General features: G+C 38.0%; 1 protein-coding gene across 1 annotated transcript in view; it reads right to left on the minus strand.

The window, feature by feature from the left end:
- The window catches only part of THBS4 (thrombospondin 4), a 40,414-nt gene extending 20,167 nt beyond the window's left edge, over positions 1-20,247 (minus strand). The window contains exons 1-9 of the mRNA XM_007422284.4: positions 20,084-20,247; positions 17,295-17,498; positions 8,497-8,744; positions 7,311-7,416; positions 6,443-6,525; positions 5,593-5,644; positions 5,030-5,202; positions 3,688-3,825; positions 2,113-2,190 (exon numbers count right to left, since the gene is read on the minus strand). Of these exons, the coding sequence (XP_007422346.1) occupies positions 2,113-2,190; positions 3,688-3,825; positions 5,030-5,202; positions 5,593-5,644; positions 6,443-6,525; positions 7,311-7,416; positions 8,497-8,744; positions 17,295-17,498; positions 20,084-20,174 (1,173 nt within the window). The 5' untranslated portion in view covers positions 20,175-20,247. The remainder of the gene's footprint in view (positions 1-2,112; positions 2,191-3,687; positions 3,826-5,029; positions 5,203-5,592; positions 5,645-6,442; positions 6,526-7,310; positions 7,417-8,496; positions 8,745-17,294; positions 17,499-20,083) is intronic.
- Positions 20,248-21,704: the final 1,457 nt, after the last annotated feature.

Consider the following 21,704-nt stretch of genomic DNA (forward strand, 5'->3'; position numbering starts at 1 on the left):
ATTACATTTCTGTTTGATGAATCCTAAGCCTGGATTTCCTTTTTTTCCAAATACTGCTGTCTTATTTTCATTTTCTAACTAAACACTATTCCTAAATCATTTTCATGAGCAACATTATTCTGTGTAAGCTGCTGAGAGTCTTTTTAACTGTTGCAGGATAGAAATACATGTAATCAATCAATCAATCAATCAATCCAAACCAGATAACCCCCCATTCTATGCTTATATATGTGCATCTGTTTTCTAAGTGAAGAATTTTGCATTTTTCTGTACTAAGTTTCACTGTATTACTTTCAGTCCATTTATAGTATCTAACCTATTAAGATCACTTTGAATTTTATTTCTATATTTTGAAGTATTTGCTGTCCCACCCAATTTTGTGTCATCTGCAAATTTGGTAAACATTCCTTTCACCTCCAGATTATTAGAAAATGATGAAGAGTATAGGCCCAGGAATTCTATACCTCAATTCAAATTTGATGAACAATATGGAGCATTCTTTGAAACATAATTTCCAAATTAGTTGTTTATCTACTTCATTGTCATGCCATCCAGTCCACCCTTATTAACTTGCTAATCAGAATTTCACAGGATACTTTTCTCAGTTGCTTTGCTGATATCCATATATATTAGATCAACAGCATTTCCACAATTTACTAAGGAAGATATCTAACCAAAAAATGAATTTAGATTGGGATGACTCGCTCTTGCCAAATCCATGTGACTTCTGGTAACTATTGCATTGTTTTCAAGACAATTAACAGATCAACCTGTTTATGATCTACTTTAGAATACTTATGGGCATTTTTGTCAGACTAAGTGCTCTGTAGTTCATTTATTTTTATTTATTTATTAAATTTATCTCCGCCCATCTCTCCCTAATGGTAGTTCCTTGAATCCTCCTTTTACTCCTTTTTTAAGATTCAACATTTGTTCTCCTCCAGTCATTTGGCATTTTACCCATTTACCTAAGACATCTTAAAGATAATACTTAAACATTTAGCTAAACTATCAGCAAGTTCCTTCAGTATCTTACAATCAGCATCTGCAGCAAGCCATTATGAAGTAATAATGATTATATGCGCATGCTTGTGTCATGATGCAAATCCCACCCCTACATACGTGCATCCCAACATCTGATGCAAGTCTGGAAGTCATGGCATTTTCATCATGATGTACATTTCATGACTTGACACCCCTTTCCCATCACAAACAGAGGTCATGTCTTGGATGCAAATCATCTAGCCTTGGAGATCAAAACTTATTCAAAGTAAGGAGGTACAGTATTTCATGGTTATGCTTCTATCAATCTCAGGCTTTAGTCTTGCCCCTTCATCCTGCTCTTCATAATTACTGAATGGAAGAAATATCCTCTACTTGGAGAAGATTGAGTCAAAATAGGAACTAGGTTTGTCTACCTTTTATGTGTATTTAGCATATCACCACCCATTGAATAGCTTCCCTTTCATTTTGATCATGTTTGAAGAAGACCTTTTATGTTAGTCTTACCACCCTCCACTAACCTCAGATCACTCTGAACTTTCAGCTTCCTGAGACCAGCTCTAAAATTCTGCCCTGTCTTTCTGTATTCTTCTTTTGTGACCCAGCCTGCTTTCCCTTTCTTACAAATATCTTTTTTCAGATCTTCATAAAGCTTTAGGTCCAACCAAATTGGTTTTTGTTGTCTTCCATTTTTCCCCTCATAGGAATTGTTTGCACTTGCGCTTTTAATGTCTCATTTTTTCAGAACTAACTCCCATCTTGAGCTCATTTTCCTATTAGCTTCTCCTGCTAATGAGAGAAATTAGTCATTGCTCTGAGTTTATGAGTTTCTACTTTCTTGAAGCTTTCTTGAAATATGCATTTGATTACACTCAGCTTTAGTTCCCTTAAAATCAAGAACTCCAGCATTACACAATTACTTTCCCCTCACATTACTACTACTTCCATGTCCTTATCTGTTTTTATATTGATTAGTATTAAGTCAAGGATAATTTATCCTTTTGTCCCTTCCTCTATTCACCAAAGAAAAAATTGTGAGCTAGACAATTTTAATGTTATTTTTGAAACATAAAGAATGAGCAAATTCAGACAATAGTAAACAATGCTTACCATGGTGTTTATACACTGGGAATTTGGGACACAACCTCCATTTCCTATGCGCTGACATTCATCTATGTCCAGGCAAACCTAACATAATAAAAAAAGCAAGTTAACTCCAACAAACCCACTATTTAAGAATAAAATAGTTATAGCAAGAAATAATTAAGTTGATATTGGATAGGGAGGTAGACGAGAGGGAACTCAGCTACTAAATTAATTGGGGAACAAATGAAATTGCAAATGAGCAAAGCATTTCACACAGAACTCACAATAATTCTACATTAGCTCTTTGTGGAGAAGTGTTTATTTTGAGTTGCAGGTAAGGACTATAGACATTTCTTTTCTTCATTTTTTAAATTATAAAATCTATATTAAAACAATAATCTTTCTGAAATCAACTTAAGCTCCCAGGATAATGTGTGAACTTTGGAGGTTTCCAGAACTCTCCATGAGGTAGGATGATAAACAAAGCAAAAACAGACAAGAGAAAAGAAAGTGAAGTTTAAGCCACAGGGTTTCCATTTTGTTATAATCTGATCACAGAACATTGGCCTTTGGATTAGGGTCTACAAAGAAGAAGGGGCAACTTGAAATCTCAGGGACACCAGCAGCCCTCAAATCTTCTTTTTGCAGCTCTCACAGCCTTTTCTGCTCATAAATGCTGAATGGTCATGAATGCAAGCCTTTGAGGTAAGAAGCAGATGAAAACTAGAGTTAAATTATTAAAATAGGCATGATACTTTAATAAGAAATCCAAGAACATCCTTCATTTTTTCTAAAACTCTGACTCTCAGTCTCATGTATGATGTGGCCATAGGAGCCTGGGGGCGGGCAGGGAGGCAAGGGGAGGCATCTAATAAAATACATGAGTTGTATGAGATATTGTATTGCAAACACAAAAGACCAGGGTCTGCATGGGATGTCATAACACATGTTTCATCATTTTCACTTCATCATCGTTAGTTCCAGATGCCTATGGACCTTTCTCCTTTGTGCTTTCCATCCCCACCCTAAAAAGTGTGCCTTTCTTTATCAGGGGCTGATTGCCTGCCCCTGTTTTATCAGGTGCTAGGGTGGAAAGAAGAAACAAGCAAGCTACATCTTCTATCTCCTCCATTTTTTGGACATTGAGTTACTTGGAACTGTCCATCTCCTTAGGTGAAATAACCAGGTTTGTCAGTCCATGAAAAAAAAAGAAGCAGCAGCAGAGCAAGCAAATTAGTTTTTATCTGAACAAAGCACCATTTTAGATGGTACACAAGATAAAAAAAATAAAAAACAAAGCCAACTAGGAATAGCCTAAGGATATATGTGTTGGACCAAACACAAAACAATGAGAAAATACTTTTAAAATGTTACATGGCCATTAGAGGTTTTGGAATGAGTGGGTCGTCAATTGAAATAAATACTGCAGCCTATTAATAACATAAATCACATTTTGCTGTATATACAGAAATAATGCAGGCATTTGTATAGAAATTACTACTCAGATCTTGAAGAAAGATTACTTCAGCTACATAAAGCAAAATATTTATAGGAACCAGACTGTATTTGGTTGTGAAGAACAGCAATGAGATGCCAAACCTGTCTGATATTTTTGGCAGAGTTTACTCCCATTCCTTGGATGATCTGCCCAATGTATCCTGGTGGGCAGGCCTCACATCTGAAACCTGGAGCCATGTTCACACATTGTACTCCTGGGAAGCATGGATTATATTGGCACTGAAAGACAAACACCCAATTTATACTACACACTAATTACAGGGCATCCAGCCAACTGTGTTAAACATGCAGGTATTTGTTAGATGCTCCAGCTGACTCACATTTCTGAATCCCTAATACTAATGTTAACAACCCTTTAAAAGAGAGCCCCACAATTTTCCTCCTTAAAATACTAGTGCTCTAGACATCAAGAAATTATCCTTAGCCATAGAATGAGGATAGCTTGGATTCCACTGGTCCTCAGTACTGCATGTTTCTGACTGCCTGTGCAGGGCTAGTCCTACCATAAGGCAGAGTGAGGCACCTATCACAGGGAACAAGTACCATAAGGCAGATGTAGTAAATCTCTGTTCCTCTCCCTCCGAGGACAATGCTATTTGTGCCCTGACGCCTGCAACTTTTAAACTCACCTGCTACCTTGGGTTGTGGTAGAAAACTTGATTCTCTTCTAAATTAGTGAAGGGCATTATTTTGATACACAATTTTATATTCTATATATATACAATTTTATATTTTATATATATACAGTATATATATGCTTCACATAATGTTTAACCATACCTGTAACAGTGCACTCTATTTTATTTCTAAAGGGTTAACTTGCTTTTGCTTTGTAAAGAGCACTGGTTTCTTCCCCCCCCCTCCCTTATCTCTTTGCTGAATGCCCGATTGTCTTCGAATAAGCAATTAGATGAGTACAAGTTGTTTGTTTTACCAAGCTTTTGCAACAGTTGTGGGGCCCTGCATTCCAGAGAAAAGATAAGAAAAATCTTGTATGCCATTCTCTTGGTAACCAGAAGAAAAAGTTACATTTAAGTTTACCTTCCTAAAAAGCACCTTTCACTTGCTCAGACCGTCCCAAAAATCCCTTGTATGGGTATGAGGGGATGTACTATCTGATTACAGATTTACATGTCTATAAAGCCTTTGATGTTTGTTTTGTGAGGTGTGATTTCATCAACATCTCTTCTGAATGTGTTGATTGGGGTCACCCAGCTGTGTCTTGATCAAAATACATCTGTTATCTTAAAGAAGCCTCGTCTCAAGTCTTTTTATTTGGCTTTATTGAGACTTGGGAAATAAAAGGTGCCATACATTAGCTTCTGCAGATAGCATAGCCAAGGACACCACTGTGTCTCAGGTAGCAAAATACCTCAGGCTAGCCCTGGGGCCACTTTTTAAAAATACACAAAGAATAGCTTACCTCATCAATATCTGTGCAAATAATTCCATTTCCAGTGAAGCCTTCAGGACAAGGACCACATTGATGCCCATCTGTTGTGTCTGTGCAGTGCACTCCTTGGAAACAAGTACCGGCTTCACATTTGGGTTTGGGGGGATGTGGGGAAGGGGTGGGGAAACTTCCAGTTCCCAATCCTATGATTATAAAGTACTGCATTTTAAATAAAGTAAATCTTGAGACAGCTAATGAGAACATTATTCAGCAAGCCAGCAGATAATTTCTCCTACTGAATCAGAGCAGTTCATTTCTGCAATTATTGTGTAAACAGCAGCATGCATAACACAACTATCGCTTCTGAATTAGCATGCAGAGGTTGGGGCTATTAAATTAATTGCTACAGTAATCACTTAAGGCTATGTGCGTAATTCCACAATTATTTAAATATAAGGAAGTCCTATAAAAATCAGTCACCCCATGCCACCTAACTACATAGCTAACAGCTAAGCATAACAACAGGTTTCTTATGGTTTAATTATAAAGGTTATAAAAATCATATTTTAATCCAGAAGTTCAAAAGGACTTACCACATGCCTGGCATTCAGCTATAGTATTCCTCAGAAATGCTGTTTCCTTAACCTTATTGGATAAATAAAATGTATTAAACAGAGCCATCTACCTCAAATTATTCTGTCATCATTACTTTTTATGCAGAAAAGGCACATTATACAATTAATGCTATAGCATAGCTTAGGTTTGCAAATGTTCAGTATGAGATTGATGCTGGCATACTTATTCATACTGAACTTATGACAAGTCTATTCCAGGTAAACAGCCACAGTTTCATATTTTAGCTCTCTGTTGCATTTAGCAGAAGTACATAGAGTAGCTAATACTTAAGTCTGAGCTTAGAAGCCTACCTCTCTCAAGCCAAAGTATTAATTTAAAATTTACGCCTTATCATTTTTATGAATATCACCTTCATTGTGTGTTCAGCTTGATTTTGAATTAAAGTTCCACTCCAGAATCTAAATCAGCATGTGGGGATCTAGATTCTTACTAAGCAGTGGTGATCAGGCAGTTCAATACCTTTAAAGTCTGGACTAAACCATGATACACATTTCCTGCCTCATTTTCTTGCTGTTTACATATCACCCTAAATAGCTCTAAGGTTCTCCATAATTTTGACAGGTCTAAAAACGTTTGTAGGATTGGGCTCTCTGCTGATAAATAATTTCATAAAATTAAGCACATCTTCATGTTCTGAGACATCATTTTCAATTATGGGAACGGAAGACATGAAAGAAGAGCATCAAGTTGGAGAAGACTAAACTATCTTATGTACATTCGAATGCAATCAATTCCTTTCCTACAACTGTATTATCATATATATTTCTTAGTGCAAAACAAAAGTTGTTACAGAAAGCTCACATGTACCTGCTGTTTAAGGAGATCCTTCACTTCACCTAGTATTTGGTTCATTTGCAACATGTGACTTAATAATTGCCTGTTAAAGTCACCTGTAGAGACATGTACAATAATCAAGCAAGTAATCAAAAATATTGTAGGTTCAGAGATCTTAGCAAAATCAACAGTGATACAGCATTTAAAGTGTTCCATACAATTATCCAGTAAAATTTGAATGAAATTCTCATTTAACCGTAAGATATTTAGGCATCCTAATTTACAGAGGCCTCTTCTTTATTGGAAGGACATTCCAATCCAAGCATAGCTTAAAAAGAAAGCTGGGAGAGTCACGCTATGGCTTGGGGGCCATAAGACCCCTAACTCCCCTTTTGCAGGGCTCAGACTGCTGAATGCTGACTGCGGTTTCCCACAATATTTAATTAATTAAACTTGTTATGGCCGCCCACTCCAGTAGACTGGGCAGCTTACAAAATTCAAAAACACAGTTAAAACATTTTAAAAACCCCATTAAAACAGAACATGACAGCCCTGACTGAAAACAACACCTAACATAGCACAAAGCCTCCATAAATACATTAATCTCAGACCTGGGAGCAAAGCCAGGTCTTATGGGCTTCCTGGAACCCCAGGAGAGAGGGGGGTGCCTGTATCTCTGGGGGAAAGCTGTTCCAGAGGGTGGGGCTGCAAAAAAGAAGGCAGGCTGCCTTGGTCCAACAAGATTACAACATTTAATAGAGGGGACCCAGGGTGCACCCACTCTGTCCAATGTACCAGGTGGGCAGAAACAATTGGAGATAGGCCTTTTTTGCATTAGGCTTTAAATAACAGTTTCATGTAGAGTTACTTAATTTACCTATAGTAGATATGTCAAAGTTACCTGAATACTGAACTGGTGGCTCAATCTGTGGGAGAAAACAGTCTTGTAGACTTGCCACTTGGGACAAGGACCCCCTCACGATCAGCTTCAAGTCATCCAAAGTCTCCTGCATAATAAAGATAGGTGGGGAGGGGGCAATCGAAGGATGGTTTTATTGCCTTGATTTTATTCATTTGATTTACACCTTGCCTTTCTGCCTATTGACATGCATTACAGTATATACACTGAACATATGAACCAGCCAAACTTTTCCTTTAGAAACCACTGGTCCTCCCTGGAAGTACAAGTTAGGTCTACACTGACACAGTTTCAACAGTAGTATATTAGCAGATATTTCCATGCCAGGGGAAAACTTCCAGCACAGAAGTAATTCAGTAACTTCATGAACAGGTCCAAGTCTTTCACATAATCTCCATACAGTATGGGAGAACAGTATAGCTGTTTTTTTGCCTCTCATGCAGATAACATATGTCTGTCTACATAGGTATGTGCCATGGGAAAACAAGGCAATAAGATCGAATGCACCATTCTGTATGTTGTGTGCATACATGTTATGATCACTGTTCTCCTATGGAAAGGCAACAGGAAAGAAGTAGGCAGTGCGACAGAGCTCTCCAGTTATGAGAGGAAATGATCCTTGCAAAGACCTCACTCATGAATTATGCCAAGGGAGTTGACCTTCTTGGATTCCATCTTCTTGCCTGCAGACTCTGTCCATCCTATCACATGTGTTGTGAGCATGGTCAGAACACATGCTGTGCCACAACATTTGGAACAGAAGAGCAGAGTATCTGCACAAAGAACAGGCCAAGGTTTGGGGTTAGGATCTTAACGATTCTCCTTTAGTTGGGATGAAGGGGCACTGTGGGCTGCAGAGGACAGGGCAGCAATGCAGTGACTTCACTGGAGAACCAGGCTGAAATTCTGTTCCATTTTTAACGTTTGGGAGGGATTAAGTATCTTTTAAAGCAAAATAAGCATGCTAAGATAGAGGAAGCTCCACACCTCTATATTAGTCTTTGCTTCATTAAAATAAAAACTCTGCATCTTGCTACCAGATTTCAGTGATGAACGTTGGGAGATTCCAGGCATGCAAATATGGATCAGGGAGTACATTAGCCCATGAAATCATAACCCCTTCCCCTAGTCTACACAAAGATTTTGTTGTTTCTCCTTCAGTGCTCACCTGTGATTTCTTCTGGAGTGTTCGTAATTCTATGGACTCTGAGCTTTGTGGCAGTTCAGAAAAGATTTTAGGCAAAAGTTGAGCAGATTCCACCTGCACACAGTCCACGTACAATTCAGCTTTAGTGTTGCCATGCTGCACTCCACTTAACCGGAGAAGGACTGTATGGCGCTTTCCATCAGCCAAAGGCACATTGGTGAAGATCACAGCATTTAATTTCCCATCGTTCCTCAAATATCGGAGAGAAACTAACAGAAAACAACAACATTGGAAAATGAGAATATAATAATGTTCACTATATATGATAGAAATCTCATCTGTTTGAGAAGAAAGTGAATGGAAAATTATAGCAATTCTTTGCCTACTTAGATGAAACTCCTCTGTTGTAACAATCTACCTGACTTTACAACTATATCTATATCTACATTTATATCATGCCGGGGTCACCTCCTGGGTGGGCTATTTTAATTCGCTTACATGGGGCTGCCCTTGAGGAGTATCCAGAAGCTTCAGCTGGTACAGAATGTGGTGGCACAGGCAGTTATGTGTGTCCCTAGAGTGGCACATGTTACACCTCTGTTCCATGAGCTGCATGGGTTGACAGTTTGCTTCTGGGTCCAATTCAAGGTGCTGGTTCTGAGCCCTTCAAGGAATGGGGCCAGGTTATTTGAGGGACTTCCTCTTCCCGATTACAACTTCAGGTCTGGCAGAAGAAGTATGTTGCGGATCCCGTCTGCTAAGGAGTTATATCTGATGGGACCCAGGAAACAAACCTTTTTTGCCATAGCACCTGCCCCAGGGAACATCACCCCCCCAAGGTGAGATTGGCCCCATCTTTGCTGACCTTCCAGAAGTCCCTTAAAATCTGATTGTGTCAACAGGTCTGGGGGTTACAAGGGAATGGTGATCTGATGAGGTGGCTCCATTGTTCATAATCTGATAATCTCTCTTAACCTTTTCATAATGATATTAATTTTGGTACTTTTTGTATGTTTTTAAAATTATTTTTTATGGTCTGTTTGTATGCAGCCCAGAGTCATGTCACGTGAGATGGGCGGCCATATAAATATGACAGACAGACAGACAGACAGCTTAAATACAGCATAGAATGCAGCTTTCTTTCAACCTAATTCCCTCCTATAAGACAATCGAGCATATTTAGAAGATCTACTGTAGGAAGGCTGACCCAAGTCTGGTTCACACACTGTAGTAAACTATGACTTGTACATTTTATTTAATAAACCAGAATGAGTTTGTGCAACACCAAAGAAACCATCTTTTGTCTTAGCATGAGTGAATCCAGAAATCAGTATTCTCTTAGATATAGGTAAGGAAACAGTAGCATGACTTTGTAACCAGAGTATTTGACTTGAATTTGAAGTTGAAGATTCACTGGGTAGCCTTGGGCTAATCCCCCAAATCTAATTTCTATTTCCTAACTAGTTCTATAGAAATAGAAATAGAGGCAGAACATGATTTGCTTAAGATATTTTAGTGCCCGGGGAAGAACATTCAGATAACCTTGTCTCTTGTCCATGCTAAGTACATAATACTATATTTATTAATCCATTTTCCCCTTTGCATGTTAGTCCAAATCTAGCTCCTTAGGACCAAACTAGACATGATATGAGAGACAATACATCTAACCTGCACTTTACTGCTCAGAACTAAGGTTCATTCTGAATATTGAAAGTACTCATGTAATTTTGAGCTAAAGAACATCAATTAAATACATTGAACTTCTCTTATTTTTATTTTTTAAATGAACAAACAGGCAGGGGGGAGGGAAATTACCTCAGAACTATGTTAAGCAGAGATGGAGTTTGGGGCAAAACTACTCTTTAGCTTGCCTGGCATTTAGATTCTTTACAGCCATTTGGGGTATGATGGGGCTGTGAAGCTGGGTGGGGACAAATGAACAGAAGAAGCTGTTTTCCCTACATTGGGAATTTTGATAGATGAACAAACACTGGCCTTTGAATCTGGCAGGTCTCCTGCATATGTAAGATCTGGAGCAGGACTGAATAAATGCAGAGAATCAGTGAGCAAAAATAAAACAGAAAAGGGTAGAAGAGTCCAGAGCTGGCAAGGGACCAGGATCTGGATAGCCTGAAGGCAGCAAGATTGGATGGAAGATCAAGGCTCATCTGAGGGAGAGGAATCTTGTTTTCGGAGAGAGCTGGAGGGAAATGTTGTCTAGGACCAAAGGCATAATTATATTTAAAACATCTGTGGTTCTGTCCCCTTGTGCTACAAAAAAAAAGTTTGAACCACTGGTGCCAATAGACAATGAAGTTGTTTTCATTGTGGGAAACCGAAAAATCTCTGTTCTATTTCTGAAAAACAGTGTCATTTGTACAAAATGTAAGATACTAGAGATCCCATCAGATAGTTGAATGGGTTTTAAAGCACTGTGGGTAAATGAAATCACACCATTTATAGGAGACAGAAGGGGGCCTTTAGATCCAGAGATGCTTCTGTGATTATTTGGTTCATTCCTAGAGAACACTGATAATATGTTTTCATTTTTTTTTAACCCAATCAGCCTTTATGATCTGAAGAAAATGAAAATACAACCTTAAGACAAATTGCAATTACATGTTTAAACTATTCCACTTAGATCAATGTACTTTTAACAATATAGAAAATCTGTTGTATTTTGAATGTAACACGTCTACAGAATAGGAATTTCACTAAGACAACAAAGATACAGTCTAGTGATGTTACCCCAAATGACTATGGTAGGTTACACACGGTATCCTAATCTTAGGATTATATGGGTGAATTCCTTATCAGTATGAGAGCATTATCCACATTCAGCTTCATAACTCTATGCAGGTATAACATCAATGCATTCCCCAACCACTGTTGTTCATTTATTAGTCAAATGAGCAATGAAATAAATCACTAACAGCTTTCTGCCTTCTCAAGCATTCTTTTAAGAAAAACTTTTTTAAAAAAGAGAGAAGTCAACATCTTCTTAAATAAGAATGTTGTGTCAAAGTCAAGCAGATCAGATTATAAGCAAGTTCTGCTTTATTTACATTCCTTTAAAACATACAGTATATACACAAAGAGGAAAAGAAATTTCCCAGCCTGGCCAGAATAACAGAAACAAAAGAACCTCTCCTGCAACTATTGTTGTGGTTGTGTTATGGAGACTGCCTTTTCCAGGTACAGACTGCTTATTCAGAACCAATGGCAGAAATTAAATTAAATTTTAATTTTAATAAAAAAAAATTAAAAAGGACTGACAAATTCCAAAAGAAATTCTAGACAAAGCTTTATTGCACAATTACCTTGTCTCATAAACTTTATGAGAGATAAAGGTTGGCATTTACCATCTATAACTTTTTGTATATTCCCACCACTTCTTCCATTTTGTTATTTTGCAAAGAAAATGCATCAAGGTAGAGAAGACTGAACAGCTATAAGATTTATTCTGACTGGTAGCATTAGGAGCTAACCATCTCAAAGTATGAAGCCTCTAGAACATGTTTTATGCTGTTAACAGTCTATATTTGTTTGCTTAAAGCAGCACAATTCCAAGATTTACTTATTAAAAATAATAATTTTATCAATATTTTGAAATCATCTATCTCCGTCTATCTATCTGTCTGTCTATCTCCATCACCTTTCTGGTGCTTACATAATCTGAGATAGTTTACAGCACTTTTGGTTAGTTATAAAATATAATAACATTCCATAAAAATATCAATGATATAACAGAGATACGCTAGGAAAATTGTAAAGACGCTGCATAAAAAATATTGATCTAAGAAAACAAAGGCAGACAGGAATAAAAATTGTTTACCAGTATGAAAAGAGCAAATATATATTTATAAAAGTATGTTCTGCTCTGTTCTTTCTTTTTCCTTTTACGATTAACTAGATATTTTCTCCAAATCATCTGAAAGACAGACTGTGAAGTGATATCTGGTTTTCAGATTATATTGCTAAACTGCCTTATTTATTACTGTTTTCTTTTAAAATAGTTTGGTTATGGATTTTTTGTAATGATTTATCTATTTTTTATTCTAATAAGAACTTTAAATTAAAAGCAAATGCTAGTTTAGCCTCCAGCGTGCTCCGCTCATCAGTTCTTTGACCATAAGAACTAAAAAGTTGTTTCTCTTTCTGATCACAGGCCTCTTTCATAATCAGGACACCTGATTTTTAAAAATGGCCAAGCTAATATGAAAATAGGCAACATGAGTTATCTTGCACTCAAGATGACAGAAGCGTATTTGAAAATTGATTGGTAACCAGTGTATTTATTTCAAAGCAGCTATAAAATAATTTTATAAGTAAACACCCACTAGTATCTTCACTATCAGCTTTTAGATCAACTGAAGATTCAAAAGACTCTTCAAAGATAGTCCCATGTAGAGCTCATTACAATAATCCAGTCTAGAAAGATTTATATGGTTGATAACCAGGGATGTCAGGGGAGGAGGGATGTCAAAAAAAAGTCAAGATAGTGACTAAGCTGCATGATCAAAGCCTTGTCTCTTTTGCATGCCTTGTCCCCAAGGGCTTTGATCACAGTCATGGCTACCACCTTGATTTTTTTGACACCTCCCCCATGGACACCCTTGGTAACAACACACTCTAAAAATAATGAATAACCACTTCCCATAATTCAGTTTAGATGCTGAATAGTTCAGGAGACAAAATATATCCCTCTCCATGAACAAATGGCCAAACCTTTGTGTTAGAGCTCATTGACTGTATTTTGAGAAGTACTTCCATTCTGATCAAAGAAGGGCATCAAAGAAGCTTTCCTCCAATGTTAAGATAGATCAAAAGCACTGAGGTGTCTTCACTGAACCCTTGTTAAATCTCAGAGTCTGAGGATTTACAGCAGATCAGTAATATTCCCAGGTTTTTGGTTTTTCTTTGTTCTGCGTTTAAAAGAGATCATGACTTCCCAAGGGATCCTGTAAATGTTTTCACAGATTTTAGAAACAGGTGCTGCATTTTCACCACTCTCTGAAGCCAGACCATATCATATCTGTGTCTGACTAATGCCAGGAAACTGGAAAGTATCAAGACATATAAATGATGTGGGAAATATATTGGGGCGGGAGGAGGTGGACAGAGACATATTAGAAGATGTAAAATAGAAGAGGGAATGAAAAAGTAGGGGGGGAAAAACAAAGGAGAGAGGCCAGAAGAGAAAGAAGCCATGAGGAAATGAAGAGTAAAGTGGACAGGAAGATACAAGTAGAAAAATGAATTGGGTGCAATTCAAGCTAGAAAAAGAAAGAAGAAAAACTTTGAATGAGATAATAGAAAGGGAAATCCATAAAGAAAGAGACAAAGAAGTTAGCCAGGCAAGCTGTAGATCAAAGGACTCCTAGAAATGCTTTCAGGATATACAGAGAGAAGCAGGAGGAAATTTCAAGGCTGATGAAAAATAAGCTTAGAAAGCAAGTTATACTGCCAAACCTTTCCTTGGAAGAGAAATCTGGACTACAGAAAACAGTCCACTGAAAAGCCTCAGATACAACCCAAAAAAGAACAGAGGAGGACTGGAAATGTGTTCGTCCAATCACATCCTTATGAGGCAAACTGAAAGGACACCATAGTTATCAACCAGTGAGAAATCCAGCCAAAAGTAAAAATATTCTTCTATACCTAAACCCCAGCAACTAAGGTGGTAAGGTTCATTTAAGTTCCAAAAGCAACCTGGTGCCTGAATGAAATGAGTCTACATGCAACTGTCAAAAGACAGCTACGACAGCTACAAAATTTAAATGCTAGCCTGGCCTTTTTACTTTAATACTTTCAGTCCATAGTTAGACCCCACCCCACCACTGCCCAATGGAAATGAATAACATGCTTTAGATCTGTGCTCATATCTTTCAAAAACTGAATAGATCACCTGAGTTGCAACATCTTCTCATTTTCTCTGAAATAGTTATTTTTTTCATTCATTTCATTGAATGGAATAGATCCATATGGTTGTTCCGAAGTTTATTTTATATATTGTGTGCTTATTTTAATTTGGCTCGGATGGATTAAACATTTTCTCATCACACTTTTTTAAAGTAAAAGTCAGAACAGGACCAATTCAGGACATTTATCTTCTATACCACTCTCAAATTCCAGTTTTTGAGTCATATGTTGGTATTTTGAAGAAACAGCACACTAGTGATCCACACAATTCATATACATATTCTTTATTCCATCATAGACTTGTCTACAATTTTTTTTTATACCCAAACACCTGAATATACCCAATTCAACACACAAAGCTATTTTTTTCTCTTCAAATTTACTACTTCCTCATATGCCAAAATTGCAGGGGCTGGTTACAAAGCTCAAGGGAAAAAAATCTATTATTTAGTTTTATATGATATAAATCCAACTTATGAAAGCAAACATCATCCTAGTGAAGGCATTCCCTCCTGATGAGAGAAAAGGCCTCTTTAAAAAGGGTGCTTCACACTTGCCTTTTATATTACTATCTATTAAAAAGAATAGAATAGATACAAACTAAGTCAGTTGCATCTAATACCAGTGAAGACTGCAATTTACACACTCATAACTCTGATCAAGGTCAACTTATTTCAGTGAGGCTTACTTCTGAATATGTGAATATGTAAGACAGCATTGTAAGTACATCTTCTCGCCAATCATTTTTTTAAAAAATTAACTAATCTATTAAATGTTGAGGGATGGATTTAGCTGCAGTTAAATGAAGTAGTCAGCTTGATTGCAACATTAATTAGAAAGTTCATGCACATTCCCCATTCACTTTTCCTCTTGATATCAACTTTGCGCTTTTTTTTAAGCTGTACATTTAAGAGTTTACTATATTGTGACATAGACTCATACAAGAATTACTTATTCACAAAGCACACAATTAACCTGTGGAATTAGTTACCATAGGATGTGATGGTGGCTACTGGCTTGGATGGCTTTAAAAGGGGAGGAGATTGAGGGGATCATGTCAGGATTTTCTTTCTCATGGGAAAGGATTCATCCCATTATCTTTACAACAATAACAAATAATATTTTGACTACAGAGATCATGTGAAAAACACCTGTTATTGTGTGTTGTGTATTGTGCTATTTACTGCCACCTATTGGCGTGTGTATGCTAGTTACCCAGTGGGGTGGCATAGAGCTATAATACAAAGGGAGGAAAATGTGCAGCCTCTCTGAGTAGTTGTTAGTTGTTTTAGTGTTAGCCACTATGTAGGTTTTATGAGCTACGTAGTTGTAACAAAGTACCAAGTAGTGTACCTCTTCTCTAAGAGTTTGTAGCTAGAGATTTTGTTAAGCTTGTGTTGCTAATAAGTCTTGGATGCTACATTAAATGAGAAGATGTGTTTTTCTTTATATTTTGTATGATATTTGCATTTTATGGAATTTTGCATTTTTATCAATAAACACCAGTTAGTATATATTTTCTGACTGGATTTCTTTGGGAAACAAGAAATGGACATTGCATTGTGTTTGCTGTCATGGCTAATATTTTCCTGGAGTTTTTGCTGCACTCTGCACAAACAGGAGTGTTTGTGATTATCACTCTGCCCGACAGATCAAGGGTTACTAGTCTTGATGACTCACTGTTACAGCTGGTGTGCCTTCAAATGCCAGTTACAGGGAACAGTGGTGATAGAGGGGTACGTCTCTATTTCCTGCTTGTAAGCAACCTGGGAGCATCAGGTTGACAACAAACTGCTAGGCTAAGATGGGCTTTGTCTGATCCAGCTGTTCTTATGTTTCAGATCTGTGCCATAGCTCTAAACTACATTCGGCTCAACCAAGCACCCTCTTGCTCAACTGTCTGATTTTATAAGTCATCTGTAATTGGAATGTTTAGCTTGCTCAGTCAAAACTAAACTCAAGGATCAGCTAAATCAGCTAAATTTCCCTTCTTTCATGTGCAGAATTCAGCACATGTGTATATCTAACAAATTCTTCAGTAATTAGAAACAGTATTTTCCAAGGGGGAAAAAAGGAAGTTAAAAAAAGCTTTTCACTTAGATACTGTACTGTTTGTGATATCTTGCCTGGCAAAAAGAGGATAATATGCATTTCCTCACTGAATGAATGAATGAATGAATGAATGAATGAATGAATGAATGAATGAATATTGTGTAAAATAAAGAAACAAGATTTTGCCATAAGCTAATGCTCACATTTACTGGAAAGTGAAAAGCAACAAGTGCCAGAGTGAACAATTTTAAAAAATGAAAAAGAATTGTGTTCACTTGTGTTGTTTCCTTATCTTAGCCCTGTTAACATTTCTTCAGCAGTATTGCAGTAACCCCCACTGTTATCACGATTCAAGAAGAATGTCAACAAATCTGAAAGAATTAAGCTCAAAGAAGCTAACAAAATGAACCAGACCTCAGACAGCAAAATTATTTTCTTTTACTTTCCTCAGACTACTTTGGGAATGAAACACTTTTTTTTCCTCCCCTTTTTCCCAAGTCTGGGACGCTGACATACGAATAATGAAAAAAAAAAACCCAATCTCACAAGTGATGTTCGGCTAATTACTATTACAAGCTCAATTTAAACGAGCAGGCTCGCAGAGTTAATGTAAGGATAAGATTGAGAAGAACAGAAAACCTTGCATGAAGCCCCTCCACAGAACATCTGAGTTTAAATGAATTGCATTAATTGGTTCAACAAAAGCCACCCAGAAATACAAGGCAACTGTATAATTCTTCCTGCGGGAAACCTTCTTGCTAGGCTATATCCTAATTTGTAGAATGTGTCTCAAATCAGTTAACAGATATAAGGCACATAAAGTGTTTTCATTGCATATGACTTACCTTTATTTACTCGTCCCATTACTATGAACTCAAAGTATTTTTTGTTTTCATTGGAGGAGTATAGCCCAAATATCACGGCTGTACTTTTTGGTTGCAGTTTGAATGTTGAGAGCACATATATTTCATTGAGAGTAGGATCAGCCAATGTTTGCTGTAAGTAACTCTTTACTAGTTTCTGATTGGGTGTAGAGAGGAGATCCAATACTATAAAGAGAGAAAAAGGAGTTTAAGAAGCTGGTAATTACAATTTCCAAGGAGAACCTGCATGTGACACATGCATGGCATGGGTCCAGGTTACCCGAGGGACCGTCTCACCCCCATCACATCAACCCATCCCACCTGGTCAGGCAGAGAGGGCATGTTGCAGGTCCCATCAACGAAAGAATGTCGGCTGGTGGGGCCCAAGAGGAGAACCTTCTCTGCTGTTGCCCCCGCCCCTGGAATATTCTCCCTCCAGAGGTGTAGCAGCCCCTACCCTACCGACCTTCTGGAAAGAATTAAAGACCTGGCTCTGCCAGCTTGCATGAGGCGGATAATAACCTTACCCAATCCTGGAGGTGGATAGTGCCTTGATGATGCTCCTTGACTGACAGCCAATTATTCTTGGAACTACTTATTTTCTATTTATTATTGTAATTTTGGATTTTTAATTGATTTTAGCTGTTTTGTAAACTGCCCAGAGTCATTCAATGAGATGGATGGTGACAAATTGGATATATAAATAACTTTTTTTTTTAAAAAAGGGCTTAAATCATGCAACTGTAGGTGTCATCTTGACTTATTTCACAGACAGACACACAGGGCCGCCCCTGCCTTGCAACTAAACTTTTCTGGCCTCAAAGCCACACTTAACATTTAAATGGCATCCTGGCAACTGATCTCCAAAAACAAGCAGTTGACGTCAAGCAAAACCTAAAATTAATTAGATTTCATTTATATTTAAATGTATAAAGTAAAATACAAAGATGACTTCCCTCTAGTTATATATTTAATCATTTCCCCCTTCTCTCCCATTAAACATAATTTGGTCACAACATTTGAAGAAAGATTTGTACTTCACTGGATCATGCTTAAGTTTATTTCAAACTGTTCTTTTTTCAAAAATAAATTCCATTGGCTTTCATTAAGAAGCAACATGAAACATTTCAACAATTTAATAAATATCTTTCAGAAATTCCTCATCACCAATAGAGGACTCTAGTCATTTTCCCCCCAATGAGATAATCAGATTTCACCCAAAGCTGAGCTTTTCCAGTTGACTTTGTAAGTCTTCCTCCACTTGGTGACCATATCTCCACCTTTCCAGAAAACAATCCTCCAAAAGGACTTGCCCTTCAACTTCATCAGCTGCAGACTGAGCAGACTCATAAATCATCTGGTCACCGTCTTGCCCACTAACGGGAAATATATTAGATTTCACGTTATGTTATAGTACTTTAGAGCTCTGCCTAGACATTAGTACAAGCAAATCCCTATCCATTTTTGCCATTCTTTCTCTTTCTCTTTTTGCCATACATTTCCTCCTTTGAGGTGATGTCTGGAAGAAGCAGTGAGAACTTTTCCATCAGGCTCAAGATTCTATATAATTTCTGGCACTGGAAATACCAATTCTCTTAAGTAGCCTTTCAGAAAACGTGCAATCAATTTTGTTGAATAGGGTTTTGTCCCATTTTGTACTCTTAAATTTTGTTAATTTTTGGCTTGCTGGGTTTTGTGTTTTTTGGCCACATTATTCTATTTGACTTTTACATTGCTTTGTAGTTCTAGCTAAGTGAGGTATTGTTACTTGCTTTGTGAGTTTTTTTTTTACAACAGATGGCAGGATATGATTTTGAATAAACAAGGCAATTTGGGATAAGCAACCTTTTTACATTTACCCAGAGGAGCATCACATTGTGATGAATAACGGTTTCATTAATTAATAAATAATTATTTTTCTAACACTGCTTTCCAAAGCATGATTACATGGGATTAAGTCCCATTAAGTCAGCTTTTACAAAGAATGTATCCTTGCATAGAACTGTGTAATAACATAAATCTTTTAATTTTTTTGCAATAACCTAAACACTCTGCTTGGAATCAGAGAAACCAAACATTATTTATACACCAATGGTGTTCAAATGGGGCATCTTTGCATGAGCTAAAGCTCTTTAAAATATAATGTTGTTAAAGTTGTCAGCCATTAACAAAAGAGGGAGGAAGATGCGGAGACTGACAAAAGACAAACAAGTGTGTAGATCTATCTCAAAGTGCCAGACTGTTCACAAGAAACAATGAAATTTGTTCCCCATACCCAAGGACCAGAGATCAAAAAGCCTGTTGAAATGATTATTCAAAGTATTTATTTTAAGAGGATTCTTTTTAAAAAAAATGATGGAAGAAAAAAGCTAAGAGGGTATCAAAATCTGAATTCAAAAATGAAATTTCTCTAACAACACAATTTGAATCCTCCTTTCCCAAGGTGTACTTTTTAAAAACCAGTCTCTTTGGCACCGGTGATCTCTAAATTAGAATTCTTCCACTTTCCACTGCAGGGCAGACCAGAGAGGGAGGCAGGCAGGCAGGGGAAAGTTATTTAGCCCCTTTTCTGAGGATCTTGTAGCTGCCTTGTATTTCCCATCAGATGTCTGCTCTGGACAAGCAGGCACTCCGGAGCCCACCTGGGCGTAGCTCCACGGCCGGCCACCTCATCCTCCCCTCTTCCAAAGGGCAGCTGCAGGAACGAGGGAAAGAAAGAAGAAAACTTTTTCCCGCCTCCTCCCGCACGTCTCCCAGAGGGACCGTCGTACCTTGAGGGACGAGCTGAGCCCGAAAAGCGGGAGAAAAGTGCAGCAGAGCCTGCAGCAGGAGCAGGAGAGGACCCGTCCGCTGGCTCCTCATCCCGCCCACCTCCAGGCCAGCCGAGAGCCCGCTTGCCGGCGCAGCTGCTTCGCTCCCCTTCACGCTCCGCTTGCCTCTGCCTCGCACGTGCGCGGGACGGGGAGACGAAGCGGTCGGTTCCCCCCTTAAGAGAGAGGCGGAGGGGGGAGCTACCGGATGCCAGGCCCCTCCCTCCGCGAACGGCAATAGCCCCCCACCCCCACCCGGCAAGAGCTGGAGAATCGATTTAGCAAAAGGGGCGATCGAAAGGGGCCGAGGCTGGGCTCCAATGGCCAGATCATGCGCTTCCGCCGCCAGAAACTAGAAGAATCTCCAGGCGGGATCTGGAAGATCGACCTCCGGATCGTCAAGATGTGCGAGTCAAATGAGGGATGAAAACTGCTGTAATCTTACCACGAATATATTACAAAGCTGGCAGAGAAGTGATGATGGTTTTACCTTGATGTTGTCGCTGGTTTTAAAATTCCACCAAAGCATGATGCTTGGTGCTGTCCACGGGATGAGCTTTCATTCCCATTTCTGGAAGGCACGCACACCTGGAGGGTGGTGGGATGGGGGCAGGATGGATGGATAGATACTGTAAACAGTTATCCCAGTGTTAACTAAACATCTTGAAATATCTTGTACTTTGAGAAATTCCACATTTGTGTAAATTTGTACTCTCATGTCATTTTGTAACTTTTAGGTATTCCTCTTATGTATACTAATAAGAGTGCAGCCATATGCAATCAGCATGGAGAGTTATCTCTGTTTCAAAATGATTTGGAAAAAGTGCTTTGAATCTTGGACAAGTACAAGCATAGCATCTACTTCCAATTCATTTACCCATCTTTCAGGGTTTTGCTTGAGCCTGAAAAAAAAAAAAATGGCACCGCTACTTTAAGAGTCACATGAACTTTAAAGAGTGGGTTTCTTAAAGCAGTCTGTAAAAACTTGGGCTATTTTAATTTATGGCAGAGGTTCTGTCCTTATGCGAAGTCTGAAGCACTTTTTTCAACTGGTTTTGGAAGTGTGCACATCCCTAATGTCTAGTATTTTATTTTATAAAGGTAAATTCTTGACAGTTTAATCCCCAACTTATGAAACAGCCAAAACTGAAAATAGATTGCTATTAGTTATTAGCATGAGGAACATATTTACATCTATGCACATTTGTAGAAGTGCCGTTCTCAGTGAACATTACAAAAATACTTTGGTTGAAGTTAGCTAGCATTGCTAGTCTTTGTTTCAAGTAGTATTTATGTTTTTGCTGTTCTTAAATTCTTACTGTTGCTTTGTTCCATATAACTAGATTGTTGCTATTGAACTGATTCATGTTAACATGTACTATATTGGTAGTCAGCGGTAGGGTTAGGTTCTGTATAAGACTCCAAATGGTGTTTAAGGCTAAAAGAGGAACAAGCTGCTCTCAGAGATTTCATGGCTGGATATTAGATCAGAGTTTTTCAAACTGTGTTCCTCAAAACTTGATGGAGATTCCTCAAGAGACTAAGGATAAAAAAACAAAACTTACTCAAACACAGCTGATTA

Source organism: Python bivittatus, unplaced genomic scaffold (genome assembly GCF_059951505.1).
Source record: "Python bivittatus isolate LINGU-HERP-01145 unplaced genomic scaffold, Pbiv_v1 ctg000850_np1212, whole genome shotgun sequence".
In the NCBI taxonomy this organism is placed as follows: Eukaryota; Metazoa; Chordata; class Lepidosauria; order Squamata; family Pythonidae; genus Python; species Python bivittatus.